At 37.4% G+C, this 23,398-nt stretch overlaps 1 protein-coding gene across 12 annotated transcripts in view; it reads right to left on the bottom strand.

Annotated features, from left to right (window-relative positions):
- The window catches only part of MGA (MAX dimerization protein MGA), a 165,031-nt gene that overhangs the window by 20,568 nt on the left and 121,065 nt on the right, over positions 1 to 23,398 (bottom strand). For 3 of the 12 annotated variants that reach the window (XM_077764615.1, XM_077764614.1, XM_077764616.1), the window contains exons 10-15: positions 10,401 to 10,627; positions 8,884 to 9,060; positions 8,209 to 8,281; positions 5,924 to 6,438; positions 3,342 to 3,639; positions 1,439 to 2,065 (exon numbers count right to left, since the gene is read on the bottom strand). In XM_077764615.1, the coding sequence (XP_077620741.1) occupies positions 1,439 to 2,065; positions 3,342 to 3,639; positions 5,924 to 6,438; positions 8,209 to 8,281; positions 8,884 to 9,060; positions 10,401 to 10,627 (1,917 nt within the window). Of the gene's footprint in view, positions 1 to 1,438; positions 2,066 to 3,341; positions 3,640 to 5,923; positions 6,439 to 8,208; positions 8,282 to 8,883; positions 9,061 to 10,400; positions 10,628 to 23,398 lie in introns of those variants that run through there. The other 9 variants (XM_077764623.1, XM_077764617.1, XM_077764618.1 and 6 more) reach the window with 9 other exon arrangements.

Here is a 23,398-nt window from a genome sequence, read left to right on the forward strand (position 1 = left end):
AAGTAAACAAAGGAGTTAATTTAAATAAAAACCGTAAAAGTACAAATGAAAATCAAAGCAAAATACATGAATATATATTCTGATGACTGAAATCTGAGAATGAACTAAAAAAGCTAAACTACTTCATAGTTTCATGACAGAATTAAAAAGAAAGATCAGAACTCATTGTTTATAAAGTATCAGATAAAATGACAAGATATGAATCTTGAGATTTCAACAGGAAACTAAAACAGCTTCATAAACAATGATCTCACCTCTGAAATTACATATTAAACTAATCAGTTTTTGTATGTTTACATAAAGGGGAGAAGCAGAAGATAACAAATTTAATACTGTGATTCACTTAAACTTTGAAAAGACCTTCAACCTATAAACTAATTCCCAAGTTACTTTATTTCTAAAATCTCAACAGAGATTTGGACCATGTCACTAAAGATAATGTTTAGCAGGAAAAATATCAATAACCAAGACAGAGTTATTGCTGGCTATTTATTTCCCCTTAATTCCTGTAAAGTCTCTCTTTTACACAATAATTCTCTCTGAGTACACTAAGAGAACCATTTATTTTAACTGGTTGAATTAGGATTCAATTAGGATATAATCATTACCAAAGTGAAGGATATTCCTATTTCAAATTCACTTAACCTAAGCCAACATAAGAAAAATTTTAATTTTAACTGAAAAGCTGATAAACATATCGATGCCCAAACAAAGAAATACGTGTCCTTATTTCTATCTCAATTGGTTCATATATAATAATAAGTAGGAGAATAGTATCAGTAGTATATGGAAGTTGGGATGATTCACAAATGATTTTTACTAAACAAAAAGGACCTAGAATTTTAATCTTAAGCAAGGAGAGAGAAAAAGCCCTTAGACTGGCTGAATCATAGCAGAAGTCCTCTCATCTCTCTTTTTTAATTAAAAAGAAGCACCGTCCCCCCAAAAAGGAACACCTTCATTTGGGTTACTTACTCAGAAATGTGCACCCCTAAGCTCTCAGCACATAGCAGTGCACTTCTTCCTGTGCCCAACTTGACGGCTGCTCTACTGGCTTAGAGCTCAACTCCCACAGGCATTATTTCAGTATCCTTTAGCCAACATTTCCATTACAATATTTTTGAGTATTTTAATATCCTGAGAAAACCTCCAACCAGAGTAAACCGCATGTCAAGGCTGTTCAATTTATCTCCAAAGTAAAGCTGGGGTGCCTGGGTCAGTTAAGAGTCACCCTGGATTTCAGCTCAGGTCATGATCTCACTGAGATGGAGACCCATGTCGGGCTCTGTGTTGACAGCATGGAAGATGCTTGGGACTGAATCTCAATCTCTCTCTCTCCCCCTGCCCCTCCACAGCCTGCATTCCCCGCCCCACCAAGANACCATAAAGTTATATAAACAGCTGTATGGTAAACCAGTCAGTAACATCTAGGCCTTACCTGGTCTCTGGCTCACTGGTGGACTCCCATCAATTCCCGAGAGTATAATGGGAACAGAGCCCAGAGATGAAGTTGGTGTGGTCACCATGGAGGAAGATGCAGCTGTGGTCACCACGACTATGGAGGTGGAGGCAGTGGAAGCAACAGGAAGAGTTATAGTTGGAGGAGATGCTACCAAAGACTTAGGAAAAGCAACTGAAGCCACAGGGGTAGTTATCCCAGTTGTTTTGATAAGGTTCACAGTGGCTGTAGACTGGGTAGGTGTTACAGAGGTGCTGGTATTAGTTTCAGAAACCTCAACAACCCCTGCAGTGGTGGCACCAGAAGAATAAGTAGTTTCTTTAGTTCCCACGTCAGAAATAGCAGTCATAGGTGTCACAGCAGTAACATTCTCTAAAAATACTTGAGGGGTGGTAGTAGTGACAGCAGCAGTCACAGGGCTGCACACCTGAACTGGCTCAGAAGAAACCACAGGTGTGACGACCATTACTGGAGAAGGTCTGATACTGAACTTCTGTGGCCCTGTTAGGGGTTGGGGTGTGCTAACTCCGGGTATCTTCTGCTGCAGGGCTCCAACTTTACTCATCACAAACTGTGTGAACACACCACCAGGAGAGGGTCGAGCCGCTGCAAATAAAAATTTGCAGGTCAAAAATCTTCAGTTCTCATATTTTATCCTCTTAGTGATTGTGTTTATCAACATTTATTGTGCACCACTGGGTCAATTTCTTCTAGGTACTACCTATCTGTAATATATGTGCCAATTTCCACCCACAGAAATCCAACACTTCCCTCAACTCAAACCAAATCTTTATAATACTAAGAAAGGGAATAAAATTGTGTGTTCCTACTAAAATTCTTTTGGCTATATTGCATAGGACACTATGCCAGGACACTAAAAAGATACTGTGCAGCTCACAACTTCATGACCTAAAACAGTGAAGAAAGTAAGATTTTTTTTGCCCTAACTCTAATTTTAAAACAGGTTTTCACTACTTCCTCCTGTCCCAGCACCTCCACCTCTTTATTACTGTTATCCTCCTATTAGACAGTTAAGTTTTACAAATTTCTAAAATGTATACAGTTTGCAAAAGAGGGCAAGATAGGACTGAAAATCATCAGTAAAGCTATTTTTTTTTTAAGAAGGTCAAACGGGTTCTTTTTAAGGCATACAATGCTTATCCTCCATCTTCACACAACTCCAGCATTCAGCCAGAGATTTCAATTTCCCATCAGAGGAATAAGAATACAGCAACAGACACTTTTACTTAATAATCCTAAATAGATTTGAAACAACAAAAAGAAGAATTCAATAAACTGGCTACATATACTCTAAATACACAAATGCTTTCAAGAAGGTAACTTATTAACAGATTCTAGCACTGAAATGTTAAACAAAAGAGGTTTTCATTCATAGAACAGGGATGAACACATTAAAGCAACACTTTCAAACTTATGTTTTACAAGAGCCTTTTATTCTAAGCCTGTATCACTAACTCAATCCACTTTGATTTGCTAGCTCCTTGGTTACATAAGTTCAAGGAACATACATATGATTGATTATAAAAGTACCAGTGCCCATAAAAGAAACACTAAGTGATGTACAGTGCTTAAAAATATGTTTTTCTTTTTTAAAATCAAAATTAAAAATCTAAGTCTTTTCTATAATTATAAAAGCAGTCTAAAACTCTGGAAACAATTTTAACTACAGCTGAATTTATCTAGTATCATAGGTCATCAGGAAAGTTATCAAAAAGAGAAAAAATTCAGGCAAGACAGACATCAAGAATAAGAATAATGCCAAATTCTACATTTCTCTAATTTTCAGAAACTCCATACCTGTATCCATTGGCCAAACACTAAGGCACAGTCCTTTCTAAAAGATACATACAGTCCAACTTACCAATTGGTCTTTTTGCCGGGACAAACGCCTTCAGATTCTTCCCAGGGCGATTTGTTGTAGCGCCGGAGGAGGATGCCGTTTTGCAATTGGATGTTGAAGGCAACAGGGTACGTGGTTTCCTGGATGCAGCCACCTTGGCATTGGATGCTACCTTGGAGATGACAGTACTGAGGGTTGAGAGGTCCAGGACTGAGGGTCGCAACCTGCCTGTGATATAAGCAGCTAGCCTATTGGCTGGATGCAATGCCCCCATCTGTCCCAATAGCAACTTAGCCTGCGGGTAACTCTTACCATTAACCTGAAACAAGTGGCAAAGAGAAATTCTGTAAAGATAAAATTCTCTTGCTAACTTATCTCCCTTGACAGGGGTTTAATTTTCACATGGTTTAAAAAGTCTATTTTTCAGATGTAAAGGGAAAAAGAAATGGACTTTTTCCATTTGGCATATAATCTGAGTAATTAGGTGGGGAAAAAAGGCTGCCACCTGCTATTCTGAACTAATCTCATCTTCATTTTGGGTAGTTTGGAAACAGAATCTTAAAAACTCATCACATCTACTCTTAGATATGTGAGAGATACAATCAAGTCTAAGGAATCATCCAACTATTTTACTTAATAAGCAATTATGCTTAAAGTATTAACAGTCAGCAAAAACTAAGTAACTGTTTCACAGAATCTCTGAAAAAACCATGGAGGCATAATGAAGCCCTCTAACAAGGATCCTTTCAAGCATCCTTCATATTTGAAAAGTAAGTGGGTAAGTCTACTTTTAGGTTATATAGAAAACCATCATTATAATAGCTAAGCCACAAGGTCCCCTCAGTTTTCAAAAAACTCAACTCTGAAGATATTGTCATCTGTTGAACAAAACTTGAGCTCAAGATAAATGCTAGGAGAAACCAAATTATAACTTTAGGAAGAATCACTGAACCATCAGAAGAAAGTAATCAATAACTGGCAAAGATTTTTCATTTCCGTGGGGTGACTGGGTGGCTCAGTCAGTTACATATTTGACTTCAGCTCAGGTCATGATCTCACAGGACATGATCTCACAGGACAGAGCCCCACGTCAGGCTCTGTGCTGACAGCTCAGAGCCTGGAGCCTGCTTTGGATTCTGTGTTTCCCTCTATCTCTGTCCCTCTCCCACTCACGTTCTCCAAGTCACAGACTAGAGAAGACATCCTTTTCTGTCCCTCCTTTCCATCATTTAAAAGGGGAAGAGGGTGAAGTATGGTGAAGAAACTCCTCTCTAAATTAATAGGAAATCAGTACAGAGAATAGCTAGAGCAAGCCACTCTTCAAAGACACAAAACAATTATTCTTTATTATGTACGTGAAACTATGATTATTCCCAGACAGATCAGGAACACCTCTACTTTAAGTGTGACAGAAAAGAGTGATCTTTCCAGCCTAAAGGAAATGTTACTATCATTTTTCAGGGTCTCTAGAGGTCTAGGCCAGATACCCCTATTTGCTCCTTTGGGACCTGATCTGAAGACTATTCAAGAGCTTCCCAGAGCCTGCATTACAGTGAGCTGACTGCTTATGCAAGTTCACATTTTACGGTGGCTTTCTGAGTTCTAGACAGGACAGGAGAACATAAATTTCTATACCTTTATTTTAATGGGTCAAGTATCACTAGAAATGAGCTCAGGTAACTCTCTGTTCTCAAAGTTATCAATCAATAAATGAAGAAAGAAAAAAACATTGTTTTCATTATTAAGAGTTTAAGAAATACCAACAGAAGCAGTTATATAGCACCATCAAGAATAAACTGCAATAAAAAGTTTTAAGTAAGTAGATCATTCATATTATTAATGAAATAGGCCTTAGCCCAGGGAAGTGGTCAAGTTAGTAAAGCCAAGTAACCTTAGCAAGAATGTCAGACATTTCCGTACATTTGCTACTCTGATATAAAAGTGCATTTAATGTTACTAAGCAAGAGGAGAAACCTTTTTACTATAATTACATTTTAATTCAAAATCTTTCTTGGCAAGATTTTTCTAGATGCCAGTGAATTTTACTAATATAACCTGCCTGAATTACTCAACAGCAAGGACATATTTATACTACACAATGATTAGCAAAAAAGGGGAAATGGAGCAAATAAAGGGGGAAAAAAGTAAACTGTGGCTCAGTTTTTTAAAAATTTAGACTTTTGAGTGACACCTTACAATATTAAAATTTTCTCCAAGTTTCCAAACATATACTGCTACTTAAAATCAATTTCACTTTGTTTTGAACGCTATGTGCTAACAATAATCCCAAAAAACTAGACTGAACCCCTTACTCTTAGTTGTCAAAGTATCACTAGATCCCAAGCAATAAAACTGTAAGAGTAGAAACTTTCTGAGACTAGACATAAAATCATATGCTAATACAGGGCTCTACATTTCTGTTTGTAAATGTGCCAAAAATTCACTCTAGGTATGCATCTAGCCTAGGCCTATTACAAAAAGAGATTTTGTCACCCAGTTCCCAGGAAATGTAAGGATAAATGATATAGAGCCCACAAAGGGCTCTGAAAAATCAAGATGTTACCTAAGTATTGTGCTACATCCAGATTAAAGATAATTCTCACCTGGATAAGCCCAGATGTGCTTGAACTGGGTTTACGCTTATAGGCCACAAGCTTCCCTGCAGGAGAAAGCCCTGCATAAAAAGGCAGACCTTTGCCTCCATGTAATCTCTCCCTTACTGAATCCAAGGCATCTGTCTGCACAGGAGAGATATCATCCATTTTCCCAGGGGATAATGGACCATCAGGAGTCTCTGATCCAGATTTCTCAGCCACATCATCTTGGTCTTGGCATGATGGCATAGAGATTTTCACACGAGAAGAATAAACAGGAGGGTTCTTCTCACCCCGGCTCTTTCGCTGAGAAGCCAACTCAATGATGAAGCTGCCCACCTTAAGTGACTGTGGCATGTTGCTATTGATGTGCTGGGATAAGATGCTCAAAATCTTGTTCCGATCCTCCTCCCAGTTGCAGTCTGAGATGATTTCTATCAGTTTAGTGGGACCACCTGGTGACCTCTGATGCACATAGGAGGTAGAGGATTCCCCTTCATTGCAGGAAGACTTCCAGCTTCTTTCTGATTAGCAAGTGAAAGATATTTCTGCATCACTGCATTTTGTACTGAACTTTGAAAAATTTTTATTTCCCTAGGTTCTCAGAAAAGTGACAAAGGCATAGAAATTGAACAAGTTGCCTAGTGTCCGAATCCCATGTACTTTCAGGGGTAATTTAACACTCACAATTTGGGACTGTTCCAAGAAAAAGAAATATTCTAGAGAATACGATTATGATAAGATACTCCACTGTCTTGAGGTCTCCAAAAATTTTTAAAGTTTGACTGTTTGTTTATTTATTTATTTATTTATTGAGAGAGCGCGCATACGCAAGTGAGCATGTGCAGGCCCACATGGGAAAGGGGCAGACAGAGAGGAGACAGAATCCAAGCAGGCTCTGCAACAGCAGTGCACAAACTGTGAGACCACGACCTGAGCCCACAAACTGTGAGACCATGACCTGAGTCGAAGTCAGACACTTAACCAAGTGAGCCACTCAGGTGCCCCTGGGGTCTCCAAAAAAAAAAAAAAGGGGGCGGGAGAGGAAGGAGTCCCACCTTAAGACTGCTCTAAAAGCCATGACCTTTTTTTTTTTTAAGTTTATTTATTTATTTTGAAGGAAACAGAGCATACACAGGGAAAGGGGCAGAGAAAGGGAGAATCCCAAGCAGGCTCTGTGCTGACAGACACAGAGTTCAAACTCACTGCACAGAGCCTGACACAGGGTTCAAACTCACACAACTGTGAGATCATGACCGGAGACAAAACCAAGAATCAGAGGCTTAACCGACTAAGCCTTTCAGGTGCTCGAAAAGCCATGACTATTATAAAGAAAGTGTTATCTTACAAACAAAGCATGATCTATAACCAAGATTAGGAATATTTGGTATAGTTTATAGCGTTCTGCTATCCATACAGCAAAGTAAAGAAACTTGCAAGATGTTTTATAACATGATGGGTAGCATAAACCCTAAAGAAAAGCCAGAGAGAGAATATTGCGGTTTAAAAAAAAAACAAAACAGGTATGGTCTACCTCTAGTTTCTACCGCAAATACTTCTGAATTACTTCTGTGCCTCTTAGACTATGCCATTTCTACACTGTATGCAGATCATTCAGGTATTTATATTCATGGCAACATGTTAACTGGATGTCTGTTTTACTAGACAGCTGTATTTCTACACCAGTCTACCAACTAGTGTGCTAATTACAAGTATGTCGGATACAGATCCCTTCAGCCTTCAAGGTGGTTGTGTTCTCAGGCAGGTTCTCTCCACTCCAGCAGTCTTTTCCACATATCTCAGTGTGCAACAAAAATATTGTCACTTTGTATATCAAGCCACTTAAAAAGAGAAGTTGGGACGTACTGCTCCTATTGTCTGAAGTGTTAAGAAGCAAAACTAAAAACAAATAGGTAATGCCATAGACGCTACCTCTCATTACAGTAATTCTAGCCTCTGGTAGATAAATCAGTAATATTCCCTCCTTTCTCCCATTGTGGCAGCTGCTGAGAACCTGAGGGAAATTTTCAACAATGATTCCAATGTTGCTGATACTTGGAAAGAGGTTTAAAAAAACTTCATCCTAAATCTCTCTTCCAACAACCCACCATATCATCATGAATGAATTTTATTTCTTAGGAGTGATACACAGACGAAATAATAGGAAAGGACTTATCTACCTATTTTTAACAGAAGCAAGAAAAGGGATAGGTAAAAATATTTGGATTGACAGATTTGGTATGTATACCACCCATAATTACTCTAAAATGGGAAGACTTAATTTTAATACAGACCTTGCGATTTATCAGAATCATCCTCTACATCACAGGTGATTGGTTTCAAAGCCTGCTGTTCAGAATCAGGCTCCTAAAAAAGGGAATAACACAAATACTTCAACATATAATTATTATCAATAGACACAAGAACATAAACATTATATCTCTCAAAGAAGCCTGAAACAGCAGAAAGATTTAAGTGGCAACAGCTTCACATCTATAAGTACAGCTGCATTACTATCAATCTTATACAACCCTCGGCAAAACCAAGTATCCTTGCTTTCTAATGTCCTTTAACAGTGACTCAGTCATCAAATTTACACCGCACTTTATAGTGTATTCTAGTAAAGAAGGAAAACTATTTGATGTTTAATGGAACAAGTTTCAGTTATTTAGAAAACTCACTAACGCAGAAAGATATAAATCCAAGCAATTACAAATAAATAACTTAATAAAAAACAAAAATGTTTGTACTTTTAAAAATTGCTTTAGCATCAGAGGACTAGTACTTTAAATAACTTTAAGGGACTGTTCTCTAGAACAGATACACAGAGAAACAAGCTGGTTAAGTACATCACGTAAGACTTTTTTGCTCCACAAGAATTACTCCAAATTATTCTGATAGTAAGGTAAATTCTAATACCAGCAACAGGGTAATGGAAGTTAAGACAAATTATGCAGTAAGTAATTCACCTTTACACTACAATTCTCAGGACTAGACTGACATGAACCCTGCTGCTGAAATGATGGGGATGCTGATGGTGACGGTTGTCTCAGTTCCTCTTTTTTCCGTTCATATACTCGAACGCGGGCACAAGTCATCATACTTTCAAAGTACAAGTAGACTGGATCCTTGTCCTCTTCCCGAATCTGTAAGTTTCATAAAACAAAACATTCCATATACTGGAGGAAAAAACTATGCTAGACTCCAAAAGGAAAAGGATGTTTACACTTTATTTGTTAACAACATTTGAAATTTTTAAATGCAAACTTTAACAAGTACAGTTAATATGGGCTGTATCTTTGACAATTAGAAAGGATTTGATTATCAAGAAATTAAGAGATTCTATTAGAGCAGGACTTCTCAAAGTATCTGCAATGAAGGATACATTTCTTAATTACAGTCCAATATAGACTGGTACTTATTTTTGTAAACTAAGTTTCTAGAAAAACAAAAGATATGTAAAATACAGCTCAAGTTTTTTAGTATTAGATTTAATACACATAAAATTACTCTATCAAGTTGCTGTAAAAAGTTTCTAAATATTCACTCTTATTTTCTATACTTATTTCATCAGACTCATAACAAATAGTTTTGGATCAGCCCTAAGACCAGCAGAGAGACCACAATGAATAGCACTGTACTAAAGCATCTTTCTTCCATTTAATGTACTGGGAAGACTGAAATTGATTTAATAATCAGAAATGTTTAAGTTCTTAACAGAAGCATCAGCTCTTTGACCCATCAAACTTCACAGTCATGTATCAACCATTATTTTAAATCTTGAACTTTACTGTTACCTGTATATAAAGAAATTAGCTTTAAAAAGACGAGTTACTTCTTAAAATTTTTCTTAATGCTTTCCTACTAACAATACGTAGTATATCTCAAATAATTACTCTACACTATAGGAATAAGAAGTTTCTTCAAAAGGCTTTTTTCTCCCCTCTCCCTTAAAAATTTGCCAGTCATGTTTAAAAACAAATCAAAACAAATAAACAAAAACCCCACAAGTTTATATGATGTCCTTAAAGAGAAATTTGGCGGGGCGCCTGGGTGGCTTAGTCGGTTAAGCGTCCGACTTTCGCTTAGGTCATGATCTCGCGGTTCGTGGGTTCGAGCCCCGCGTCGGGCTCTGTGCTGACTGCCAGCTCGGAGCCTGGAGCCTATTTCAGAGTCTGTGTCTCCCTCTCTCTCTGACCCTCCCCTGCTCATGCTGTCTCTCTCTCTCTCTCTCTCTCCCAGAAATACAAAAAAGAAAAAATATTTAAAGAGAAATTTGGCTGTCCTTAAGAATTACTACCACTCTACTTTAATGACCTCTCTGTGCCAGCAATTAAGCTCATTAAATCAGAAAGACCAATGGCTTGCAGATATATCACTTGAAAGCAAAATGATTCACAGAATATAAACCAAAAATCTGGTTGAAATCCATTATCTTTACAAACGATTTTTGTAGCTTGCAATAACAGTGAAACTCTGGGCTTACCACAGGATTGGGTTTGGGAGTATATGCCCGTGCAGGTTTAATTCCAGTGAGCAGTTTGCCCTTTACAGTAGTAGGTAAAACTTCTGGCTGAGGCAACAATAATGGCTTCATAGGCTCAATGACAGAAGGCGTTGGGATATAAACTGGCTCTGGATCTACTTCACCTTCTACTTTCACCCATAATGGGTAATGTCGAACAGGTTGTTCAGGCTCTGTTTCACATATAGCTTAACAAAAAGAAGGATAAGATTTCAGGTGTCTGTGGCAACAAAAGTTCAGAGGCACAGCCAAAAACAAAAGTACTTCCTCACAGAAAGCAGTAACTCATTAAAACAATCTAACAGATGTCCCTGAAAAAAATCTTTCATTGTCACCATACACCTTAATTTATTCATCTATTAACCAAATATTTGTTGAATATGTATTGTAAGTCACTGTTTTAGGCATTGGAATGCCTAAAGTCACTGTTTCAGGCACTACGGTGAACATAGGTAGCTATGAAGAAAACAAAGTTCTTGCCCTCACAGAGTATACAACCCAGTGGGCGAAAACAAATTTAACATTCAATATCAAGTAATGATAAGTACCACATAAATAAACATAGCAGGGTAAGGGATGAAGAGTTAACATGCTATTAGATTTAACATGATCAGAAAAGGCCTTCCCTGTTATCCTGGAAAAATAATCATCCTATACTACACTTTTCAATTTTATGAATAAAATAATAAATATTTATTGAGCCTTACTACATACCTATTTTACACACTTAATATGTTTTAGTTTATTTAACTGTCACAATAGCCCTAGAGACATTATTATTCCCATTCTGCAGAAGGTGAGGTTCAAGAGTCCAACAAGAGGCAGAACCAGGATCAGTCAACCTGCTTCCAGAGACACAGCTTGTTACTGTGACCTTTGACAACAACATGTATTCAAAAGACAGCCTGATCTCAGCAAAGAAGCAAAAATAGATCAACAGAAAAGCAATGAAACCAGAGACGAAATCATACTAACAAGAAGGTCTACACAAAGTAAAAAACAAGTATTATTACTTAATCAAATTAAATGGAAGGTCTAGGTTAAGAGGCAGGTGGCTTTATTCTCTAAGCAAACTGCCCATTCCCAAAAAGACAGCTGAAGAGAACAAAGATTGTATTTTGCATCTTAATGGTTGGTCCTTAGAGAGGATATAGCTGGTTCTAAACCTAAGATCCAAAATCTTTGCCTACAGTCACATAAAACATAACTGAGTAGCATTCACATTTAATTCAAATACTTATCTGGGAGCATCTGGGGGGCTTAGTCGGGTTAAATAGTTGAACGACCAACTTCAACTTCGGCTCAGGTCATGATCTCATGTTTCCTGAGTTCAAGCCCTGCATAGGAGTGGATGCTGACAGCTCAGTGCCTGAAGCCTGCTTCCGATTCTGTGTCTTCCTCTCTCTCTGCCCTCCCTCCCTCCCTCCCCAAAAATAAACATTTAAAAAGTTAAAATCAAATACTTACTTCGATGAATCTTTCATAACAAACCAGAAACTGAAATGGCAACCTGATTTCATAAAGTATATCTGTTCTGAACACTAAGACTCCACTAAAAAGACAACTATCTAAAGGGCTCCTAAGGCTAACATCATTCAGAGCATAACCACAAAATGTTGAAAATGTGGAGATTAAAAACAGAGTAAATCTTCAGAGCCAGAAAGTGATTGACCCAATTATTTAGCTAGTTATAGCAGTCTCTGTGAGGTAGATACGGTCCCAGAGGAAAAAAAAGACTGGACATAGTTTTCTTAACATAAGATGAGTCATTTTAGGCCCCTTACCCATTTTGTGATCTATGCCCTGTCAGCACTACTTGTCCAGGGAATACTTCTTGCAGAATTTCCTAGGTGTTGGAATTACAAAGAAATGCAAAAACCTCCACAGTTAACGATTTTAAGGGAATAGAGAGAATGGAAAAGCTGGTCTCTACCAGACTAGGAAATAGCTGAACCATGTAAATCAATGGTAAAATTCTCAGTGCAGTTTCAAAAGTAAACACTGACCTATAACACATTCTTGAGTTGTTTTTTGAAGGATTTAAACCCCTTTGAGCACTCCAAAAGCAGACTAACAGGAGCAGAGAACTGATGATGCCAACCTTGCTGACCCTCATGGCTTCAATCAACTAGGACCTGGATTCTGTCAATTTAGGGTGACTTTTACCCCAATTCTACACAGAATTCTCCTTTGTCAAGCCCCCTTCGCAAATATGCATGTGCCCTTAGCTTAAAACTCCCCCAATTTTGTTGTTCAAGTTGACACTACTTTAGGAATTTAGGTATATTCCTGCCTTTCTCTTTACCTGTTGCAAGTGTAACCCTTTCCTTCCCTGTTCTTTGGCTTGATTGGGTCTTTTGAGTGGACAACAAGCGAGAGGCAAGCCCAGTTTCAGGGAACATCTATTAACCAACTTTTATAACCTCGTCCATTTATCACATAATTCACAAAGGCTCCTAACACCCTAGTATTCATGTATTTCAAGGTCTACTGTGTATCAGATTTTGCAGGTACAATAATGAATAAGAATGAAAAAAATCCTGCTTTCACGGAGCTTACATTTAAGCTGCAGGAAGAAAGGGAGACAGGCAATAAACAAGACAAATAAGGAAAATATGTTGGGTTGTGGTAAGAACTTATGAGGGGAGGAAAAAGCAAACAGGAAATAAGTAGTAATGTATAGTGATTATTATTAAACTATGTATTTTGAGGGAGGAGTGCTGCACTTTAAAAGAGGGTAACCGGGGATGCTTTCACAATGGAAATGGGTATTTACCAAGGCTTTACCGCTAATTTGATAACAACTTTATTGTTTAGTGCTGCTAATTATTTCATACACATATTAATTCCATTATAAAAATAAAAGTGCCTTCAGGGCAAACACTACAGCCTTTGACCTCTTTCAATCTCTTTAAGGATTTTCTAAGTCTCCTTTAAGTAAGGATTATACTAAGTAAAGGTTCCTTTTCAACTTTTTCTTTTGAAAATAGCTACAAAATATGTAGCACAGTACTTCAGAAGAAACTTCTTAAAATATTTTAAGATATCTTAATCCCTCATAGAAATCAAAGACAACTCTAAAGTTTGAAGTGCAGACAAATGGAAAAATGGTATGCTTGAGAACAGGAGACTTCAAAAAAGATGATGATTGGGAAGGGTAGAGTTCAGTTGTTTAGAACATGAAAGACTGAAGTGCTAGCCACACCACCAAATAGAACGCACAATAAAAATCAGAAATGCTGGGGTACCTGATTGGCTCAGTCCCAAGAGCATTTGACTTTTGATCTCTGGGTAGTGAAGTTTGTGCCTCATGTTGGGTGTAGAGATTTCTTAAATGAACAAATAAAAACTTAAAAAAATCAGAACTGTCAATGGCAGGTACTACATCGGAAGTGATGAAAATGGACACACTCCCCATAAAGGCAAGAACAAATCAATTCCTCATACTTCATTAGCCCACTGTTCACTTGATTCCTTTATACAGCTTGGGACCCAAGATACAGTACTTCTCTGCTCCCCTTCACGATATACTAGGGATCCTCCTACGCTGCATTTGAAACTCAGAAAAAAAAGGAGCTACCAAAGGCAGAATTAAGGGGAGAACCAGAATGGCATACATCTAGAGCCAAGAACAGAAACCTGTATCAAGAAAAGTGGTATTGTATTCCCTTATTTCTATTCAAATACCTCCTAATATTACCTCACCAAGGTCTCCTGGCATTATCACAGTCTTCCAGGTTCTCAATAAGCCTTTTATTCATGACACTTAAAGTATTATGGCACATTTGTTACCGTGGCACTTAAAATTAAATACATATCTATATATTTACCACATATCTGGTTCAGTCTAACTGACAGTAATTTCTTAGAGATGGACTTCATTTTAATTATCTTACTTCCTGTCACTCTTAGCAGGGACCATAGCAGTTGCTCCACAAATGAACAGTTTTAGATACAGAAGTCCTAGAAAACTGCTATGCTAATAATCAGCATACTATATGTCCTCTCCCTCCCATTTTTTATGTTTTAAACCTTTTTATTGTGAAATATAATACCCAGTTAAGTGCAAAAACAATGAATATACAACTTAAAACGTATTAACAAGTATATACCTATGTTAACACTACACAGATCAAGAAATGAAATACTACCATCAACCCCAGGAGCCCCTGCATGACCTTTCTCAGTCACAATTCCTTTCCAGAAGAGAATCACTTAGACCACCTCCTCTCCGCTTTCCTTTTTCAAGCCAAAGTACACACCCCCTAAATATCAAGCTCAACACCCTAAACATCTGTAAGAAATGGGCAAAAATCATGAATAAACAGTTTTCCAAAAGAGACATGGCTAACAGATACATGAAAAGGTACTCAACATCACTCACCATCAGGTGAATACAAATCAAAACCACAATGAAAGATACCACCTCACATCAGTCGGAAGGGCTACAATTAACAACACAAAAACACAACAGATACTGTAAGGATGCTGAAAAAGGAGAATCCTCTTGCATTGTTGGTGGGAATGCAAATTGGTGCAGCCACTGGAGAACAGTATGAAGGCTCCTCAGAAAATTAAAAATAGAACTACCCTGCGATGCAGCAATTGCACTGTTAAGGATACAAAACTACACGTTCGAAGAGTACATGCACACCGCCGCCTCCCCCCGTGTTTATAGCAGCATTATTAACAATAAACTATGGAAAGTGACCAAATGTCCATCGACTGATGAATGAATAAAGATGTGGTATATGCATACAGCCATCAAAAAGAATGAAATCTTGCCATCTGCAAGGACATGGATGAAGCCAGAATGTATTATGCTAAGTGAAATAAGTCAATCAGAGAAAGACAAATACCATGTGATTTCATTTATATGTGGAATTTAAAGAATCAAATGGGGAGTGCCTGGGTGGCTCAGTCTGTTAATCATTCAACACTTCATTTCGGCTTAGGTCACAATCCCAAGGTGGGGAGATTGAACCCCATGTCAGACTCTGCGTTGAGTGTGGAGACTGCTTAAGATATTTTGTCTCTCCCCTCCCTATCCCTCTTCCTTGCTGGTACTCTCTCTCTCTAAAGATTAAAAAAAAGAAGAGGGGCGCCTGGGTGGCTTAGTCGGTTAAGCGTCCAACTTTCGCTTAGGNAAACAAACCACAAGAGCCTCTTACCAATAAAAGATGGAGGGAAGTGAGTGGAGATGGGCTAGATAAGGGACAGGTGTAATGCAGGGCACTTGTGATGAGCAGTGATGTTGTATGTAAATGATAAATCACTGAATTCTACTCCTGAAACCAATACTGCACTGTATGTTAACTAAAATTAAAGTTTAAAAAAAAAAAAAAGACACTAAACAAAAAGTAAAAAGGCAACCAATAGGACAAATATCTGCAAAACACATTTTGATAATGGATAATATACAGAATACATGGAGAACTCCCAAAACTCAAAAACAAATAACAAGGCAATTCAACAATGAGGAGAGAACGTGAATAGGCATTTCTTCAAAGAAAATAGGCAAATGGCCAATAAATACATGAAAAGATGCTCAATACCACTAATCATTAGGGAAAATGCAAACCAAAACTACAATGAGATACCACCTCACACTCATGAGGATGGTTACTATCAAAAAAATAAGTGCTCATGAGGATATAGAAAAACTAGAACCCTTGGGGCATTTACATGACTCAGCTGGTTGAGTGACTTTGGCTCAGATCATTATCTCACAGTTCCTCAGTTCAATCCCCATAAGGGGCTGGCTACTGTCAGCACAGAGCCTGCTTCCGACCTTCTGTGTCCCTCTCTCTCTCCCCCCTCTTTCAATTGCACTCTCTCTCAAAAATAAATTTAAAATATTAAAATAAAATTGAACCCTTGAGCATTGTTAGTGGGAATATAAAACAGTATGGATGCTGTAGAAAACATTGTAACAGTTCCTCCAAAAATCAAAAATAGAATTACAATAGGATGCAGAAATTCTACTTTTAGATATATACCCAAAAGAACTGAAAGCAGAGTCTCAAAGAGATATTTGTACATAGCAACATAATTCACAAGACAAGAGAGCAATCAGAGTGTCCATCATCAATGGATGAATGGATATGCAAAATGTGGTAGACACCAATGGAATATTTTTTAACCTTTAAAAAGGAAGGAAATTCTGCAATAAGCTATAGCATGAACAAACCCTGAGAATATAATATTAAGTGAAATGAGCCAATCACAAAAAGACAAATACTGAATGATTACACTTACATGAAGTATTAAGAATAGTCAAATATCATAAAGACAACAAGTAAAATGGTGTTTGCCAGGGGCTAGGGAAAGAGGGAAATGGGGAATTCTTTTCTAAAGGACTCAGTTTCAGCTTCATAACAAAGTTATGGTGACAATGGTTGTTATACAATAGTGTGAACATACGTGCACCACTGAACTGTGCATTTAAAAATACTTAAGATGGTAAAGTTTATGTTGAGTACGTTCCACCACAATAAAAATAAATAAATAAAAACAAAGAGGGGGTGCACCTGGGTGGCTCAGTCAGTTGAGTGACTCCTGATTGCGGCTCAAGTCATGATCTAACGGTTTGTGAGATGGGAGCCCCATGACAGGCTCTGCACAGACAGTACAGAGCCTGCCTGGGATTCTCTCTCTCTCCTCCACGCACTTTGCCCCTCCCCTGTTTGCGTGTGTGCACGCTCTCTAAAATTAAACTTTAAAAAAATTCTAAAAATTAAAAAAATGTTGAATTTTCATCAGCTTTACAGCATTTACGGATATAAAATTTCTTTCATGTTGCTAATGTGTTTTGAAATATTCTACACCATTTTGAATAACACAGTATCCCTCTATAAAGATACATAAAACTTTAACATAGATTGTATAATAATCCCATTTTTCATTATTAAATAGCCTGTAATATTCCTATATAAGTAAACCTTAATAAGTAAAGCTTTCTTTTACAGCTTTATTGATAACATATAATACTATATATACAACTTATGAACTTTGACATAGATATACCCCTGTGAAACTATCACTACAATTAAGACAGTGAAGGCTGGGTACAATATGCTTTACTGATGGCATATAACACAGTAGGAATTCCCTAAGCCCTTCCCCTTCTTTGGGGGAATCAGAGGTGGAAACTGTATAGACATCGGGAGATTCTCAGCATCTTGGGGGATGAGTTGGGGCAAGGATTCCCCACCTCTCTCTTCTAGATCTTGCTGGGGCTATTGGTCCAGAGGGCTCTTACTCCTTGGAAGCCATGCAGACCATAAGGTCTATGAGTTACTGTAGCCAAATTTATTCTCACATCAGGAAATGAGTCTGGCAAAGCGGTTATTGACAGTAATGCCAACCCCAGCATCAAAGGTGGAAGAGTGGTTTTGAGCGTTAAAGCTGCAGAAAACAATCTGGTCCTCAGTGTAGTTCAGGCTGACCTCTAAGGAGGCCCTTGGACACCTGTTTACACTGACCTTCACCATCCTGTCTTGGGGACACAGCTGTCACTCAAAGATGCGGCTACGTGTGTCAGGAAGGAGGAGGGCCTTCTTATGGTTTTAATAAGCATTTTCCTAATGATGACTGATGATAAGCATCTTTTCATGTGCTCAATCTACTGTCTATGTATCTGCTCTTAAGCATCTTTTCAATTTTCTATTTTTTAAATTCTTTTGGGGTGCCTGGGTGGCTTAGTCGGTTGAGCGTCCAACTCTGGCTCAGGTCATGATCTCACAGTTCCTGGGTCCAAGCCCCGCATCAGGCTCTGTGCTGACAGCTAGCTCAGAGTCTGCAGCCTGTTTCAGATTCCGTATCTCCCTCTCTTTCTGACCCTCCCCTGCTTATGCATGATCTCTCTCTCTCTCTCAGAAATAAATAAAATATTTTTTAAAAAGTTTAAAAATAGGGGCGCCTGGGTGGCTTAGTCGGTTAAGCGTCCGACTTTGGCTTAGGTCATGATCTCGCGGTTCGTGGGTTCGAGCCCCACATCGGGCTCTATGCTGACTGCCAGCTCAGAGCCTGGAGCCTGTTTCAGTCTGTGACTCCCTCTCTCTCTGACCCTCCCCTGCTCACGCTGTCTCTCTCTCTCCTAGAAATAAATAAATAAAAATATTTTTAAAAAAAAGTTTAAAAATACATAAATTATGTTGACTGTCTTCCGAGTTTTAAGTATTCTGAGTGAGTTTTAAGAATTCTTTATTATAGGGGTGCCTGGATGGCTCAGTTGGTTGAGTGTCTGACTTCAGCTCAGGTCATGATCTCACGGTCCGTGGGTTCGACCCCCATGTTGGGCTCTGTGCTGACAGCTCAGAGACTGGAGCCTGCTTCAGATTCTGTGTCTCTCTCTCTCTCTGACCCTCCCCTGTTCATGCGGTCTCTTTCCCTCTCTCAGAAATAAATAAAAAACATTAAAGAAAAAGAATTCTTTATTATAGATACAAGTGCTATGTTGGCTATGTGTTTTTTATAGTATTTCTCTTAGTTTATGGTTTCTCTTTTAATTTGAACAGATCTTCTGAAGAGCAAGTTTTTTCAATTTCATTACATTTTTGACATTTACAATTGTGGTTTTGGTGTCCTATTCTAAAAATCTTTACAAGCCACAAGTCATAAAAGAGCTTTTTCCTTTATTTTCTTTTAGACATTGTATACTTTAAAGCACTACTATTTAATCTAAGACATTAACTCAGATCTGGAGCTAATTTTAATATATAATGTAAAGTCATGACTAGGGTTCTTATTTTACTTTTGGAGGCAGGGAAGGGCTATGTATAGCTATCCAATTGCTCCAGATGCACTTGTTGGGAAAATCATTATTTCATTAAAATTACTTAGAATTGTGTCGAGAATTCACTGGCCTTGTATTTCTGTGTAACAACTTTTGAATATTCTCTTCTGTTCCACTGATCTTTAGGTCTTTCTTTATCCAAATTACTTTTCAGCTTTATAGTAAATCTTAAAATCAGGTAGTGTAAGTCTACCAACTACGTTTGCCTTTAACAAATGACTGTAAATACTTTACCTTTCCATATAAATTTTAACTCTTTTTTTTTTTTTTAATGTTTTATTATTTCTAGGAGAGAGAGAGAGACAGCGTGAGCAGGGGAGGGTCAGAGAGAGAGGGAGCCACAGACTGAAATAGGCTCCAGGCTCTGAGCTGGCAGTCAGCACAGAGCCTGACGCGGGGCTCGAACCCACGAACCACGAGATCATGATCATGACCTAAGCGAAAGTCAGACGCTTAACCGACTAAGCCACGCAGGCACCCCGTACCTTTCCATATAAATTTTATAAACAACTTGCCAATTTCTACCAAGAAAAGCCTACTGGGAATACTGGAATAGGATCAAATTGACAAATTAATTTGTGGAAAATTCCATCTTACCAAAAGAGTTTTCAGACGTATAAAAACAGTCTACTTCTCCATTTATTTAGGTCTCTTAAAAGTGCTCTCAACAAGGTTTTCCAGTTTTTACTAAAAAAAAAAGTCTTAGACAAATTCTGTTAGCTTCATACCTAAATGTTTGATTTGTTTGAATGCTATTCTAAATAGTACTTTTATTTCAATTTCCTGTTGTTACTACCATATATATAAATTATACAGTCTACTGATAGTACTGTATGTTAACAAACTCACGTAGTTCTCATAGTTTTGTTTTGTTTTGTTTTTTTTGGCAGATTCCTTGGGATTTTCCTGTCTATGAATAAAGCCAATTTTATTTCTTCCTTTCCAATCTGGATACACTTTCTATTTCATGTCTTACCTCACTGGCTGTGACATCCACTATGATATTAAATAGACACAACAAAAGAGGACCTTCTTGGTCATTCCTAATCACTGGAAGAAAGCACTCTTTCACAATTAGTATGTTGCTTGTAGTTTTTCATAGCTGCTCTTAATCAAACAAAGTTTCTTTCTATTCCTAATGTGCTTAAGAATTTTTAGTAGAAATTTGTCAACTTTGTCAATTTTTTAAAATATCTATTGAAATGTTAATATACCCCTGCTTTTTAAGTCTATTATGGTAATGGTGAACACCACTGATAATTTCAAATGTATAATCAACCTTCCAAGTGTGGGGTAAATCCCACTTGATCAGGATATATTATCCTTTAAATACATTCCTGGATTACTTTGCTAAAACTGTATTTATAATCTTTACATATGTTCATCAGGGATATTACTCTGCCATTTCCTTGTAATGTCTTCTGGTGGTCTGAGTATCAGAGTAATGCTGGTCTCATGGAAGAAGATCATTTTATGGAAGCATTTGTATAAAATGGGCATTATTTCTTACTTAAATGTTTTGACAACTCACCAGTGAACAGATCTGGACTTAGAGTCATTACTGTAGAGTTTTTCAGTACAACTTCACAAGCACAGGGGTAGGTAGTTACTTATTTAAGTGACTTTGGTACTTTGTGTCTCTCAAAAAATTTGTCCCTTTAATCTAATTTATTGTCATAAAACTGTTCCTTTATTAAACTCTGAATGTCTGTAAGTAGTATCATTTTTCATTCCTGATACTGGTAATTTGTATTTTTTTTTTTCCTAATCAGTCTGGCTACAGATAGCAATTTTATTGATCTTCTCTTTACATAGTTAACTTGCAGACACATCTCCAACATAACTCTAAGGGGGCTAATAAAGCAGGAATGTCATGTTTTACACTTTCTCTTGGTACCACCCACAGTAGCTAAGCACAGTAACTCCACGTCATCAGTATCAAAAGGGTAAAAGGATGATAATCAAGTGAAAGCTAAATTTGAAAAATCATACTATAAACAGTAGAAAAAAACATGAAGACTTTGAAGTCAGAAAACCTTAGATTCAAATCTCTACCACTCCCTTAAAACCAAGGTGACCCTAGGAAAGGGGTTACATAAACTCTCTTAAGTACTTAATTAGTGCGTCTCTTAAATAGAAAAACCTTCTAAAAGGTTGCAAGATTTAAATGATATAAACCTCATCAAGTGCTCTGCATAAAGGCTGTCTAACAATGTTAATTTCCCTCTGTTCACAACAATGGATTAATGGGCCAATATTAGCAGAAAATCTTTTAACTCTACTACAAGGGGAAAAAATATATTATTAAATGCCTCAAGTTCATGCATCGTAAATACTAACTTTTATTTTCTATATTAACTACAGAATACACAAACATGAAAAAATTAAACTACAAAAGGACATAAAAATGAAAACAGGTCTTACACATACCCTGGGTCACATTTCCACAAGTGATTACTTTTAACCATTTCTGTTTAGTTTTAGTGGTTATCTCAGTAATCCTATATTGAACATTTTGTCCTCAACTTTATGATTTAACAGTAGCTAAAGAAGGACTCAGTGTGATGAAAGATAAGGAAATTAGCTTCCTAAAATAAAACTCAATTTTTATCTGCATACTGTCAACATTTTATATTATTAATTTCTGTTCTAAAATTATATTTAGACCTTGAGACATTCATGTATGTCAATTCTAAAAAAAATCAATTAGCTTACAAAAGTATGCATATGTGATTAACCCTCGCAGAGTCAACTAATGTAACTGATCCCTTAGAGGAGGATATGTACTTCTCTATTACTAAATTTGTTCTACTTATCCAGATGAAACAGATTCTGTTTTCCTGTATCCTTCCAAACTGCTCAAAATTTTACCAAAAAATGTACTGTTTTAGGGGAGCCTGAGTGGCTCAGTTCATTAAGCAACCAACTCTTGGTTTTGACTCAGGTGATGATCTCATGGTTTGTGAGATAAGAGCTCTGTGTGTGGAGCCTGCTTAGGGTTCTCTCTCTCCCTCCCTGTGTGACCCTCCCCCACCATTTGTGCACACATGCTCTCTCAAAATAAATAAGCTTAATAAAAATTACTGATTTATAGTGGAACCATAATTTTCCTGTACAAACTATAACTTCCAGGGTTCTCAATTGCTTTTCCCTACTGAAATGATAATACAGCATTTTTTTTAAAGTATGTTATGGTTAATAATGAATTATACTGTTTATTTTCAAATGTTACACGTTACATCATTTGCACGACCTTCACCTAACAATGAATCATCGAAGTTTTTTTTTATTTTGAGAGAGACTGCAAGCTGGAGAGGGGCATAGAGAGAGAGGGTGGGGGGAGGGAGGGAGAGAGGGAATCCCAGGCAGGCTCCATGCTGTCAGCACAGAGCCCAACTTTGGACTTAATCTCCTGAATTGTGAGATCATGACCTGAGCCAATATCAAGAGTTGGACAGTTAACCAATGGAGCCACCCAGGCACCCCTTAATCATGTTATTTCTTAAATGGATTACCTTCTTAAAGACAGTTTTCTCAGAATCTTATTATTTTCCACTTTATATCAAACTAGTTGTTTCCTTGTCTTGCTATGTGGTTGTCACCCTAAGATCATTTTTCCCATCTTGGACAGGATCCATTCTTCACTAAATGTCATCTCCTGCTTCTTGAATTTCTTTTTCATTTTCCAGGGCCACAACCTCAAGAAATTCCAAGGCATTTCAAAGAGGTCAACTTCATGCATCATTGTATGTTTTAATATATCTTTATTTTAAGCAAAACCTTGATTTATAATTTTGTTGGCTGAGAGTTCTAAGTCGAACATTCATCTGACACCCACCCAAATCGGGTTTTCAATTAATTCAAACATCCAGTCTAATAGCGTGATCCAAAATCTGGAATGTATACCAAAAGTGGCTCCAAAAGGGAAGTTTATAGGAACACAGGTCTACCTCAAGAAAGAAAATCTCAAACAATCCAAACTTACACCTAGGGGAGCTAGAAAAAGAATAAAACCTAAACTCAGCAAAAGGAAGGAAATAATAAAGATTAGAGCAGAAAATAAATGACAAAGAAACTCAAAAAACAAAGAATAGATCAATGAAACCAGGACCTGATTCTCTGGAAAGATCAACAAAACTCATAAACCTCTAGCAAGACTTCT

This window comes from Crocuta crocuta, unplaced genomic scaffold, assembly GCF_008692635.1.
Source record: "Crocuta crocuta isolate KB4526 unplaced genomic scaffold, BGI_CrCroc_1.0 scaffold102, whole genome shotgun sequence".
Lineage (NCBI taxonomy): Eukaryota > Metazoa > Chordata > Mammalia > Carnivora > Hyaenidae > Crocuta > Crocuta crocuta.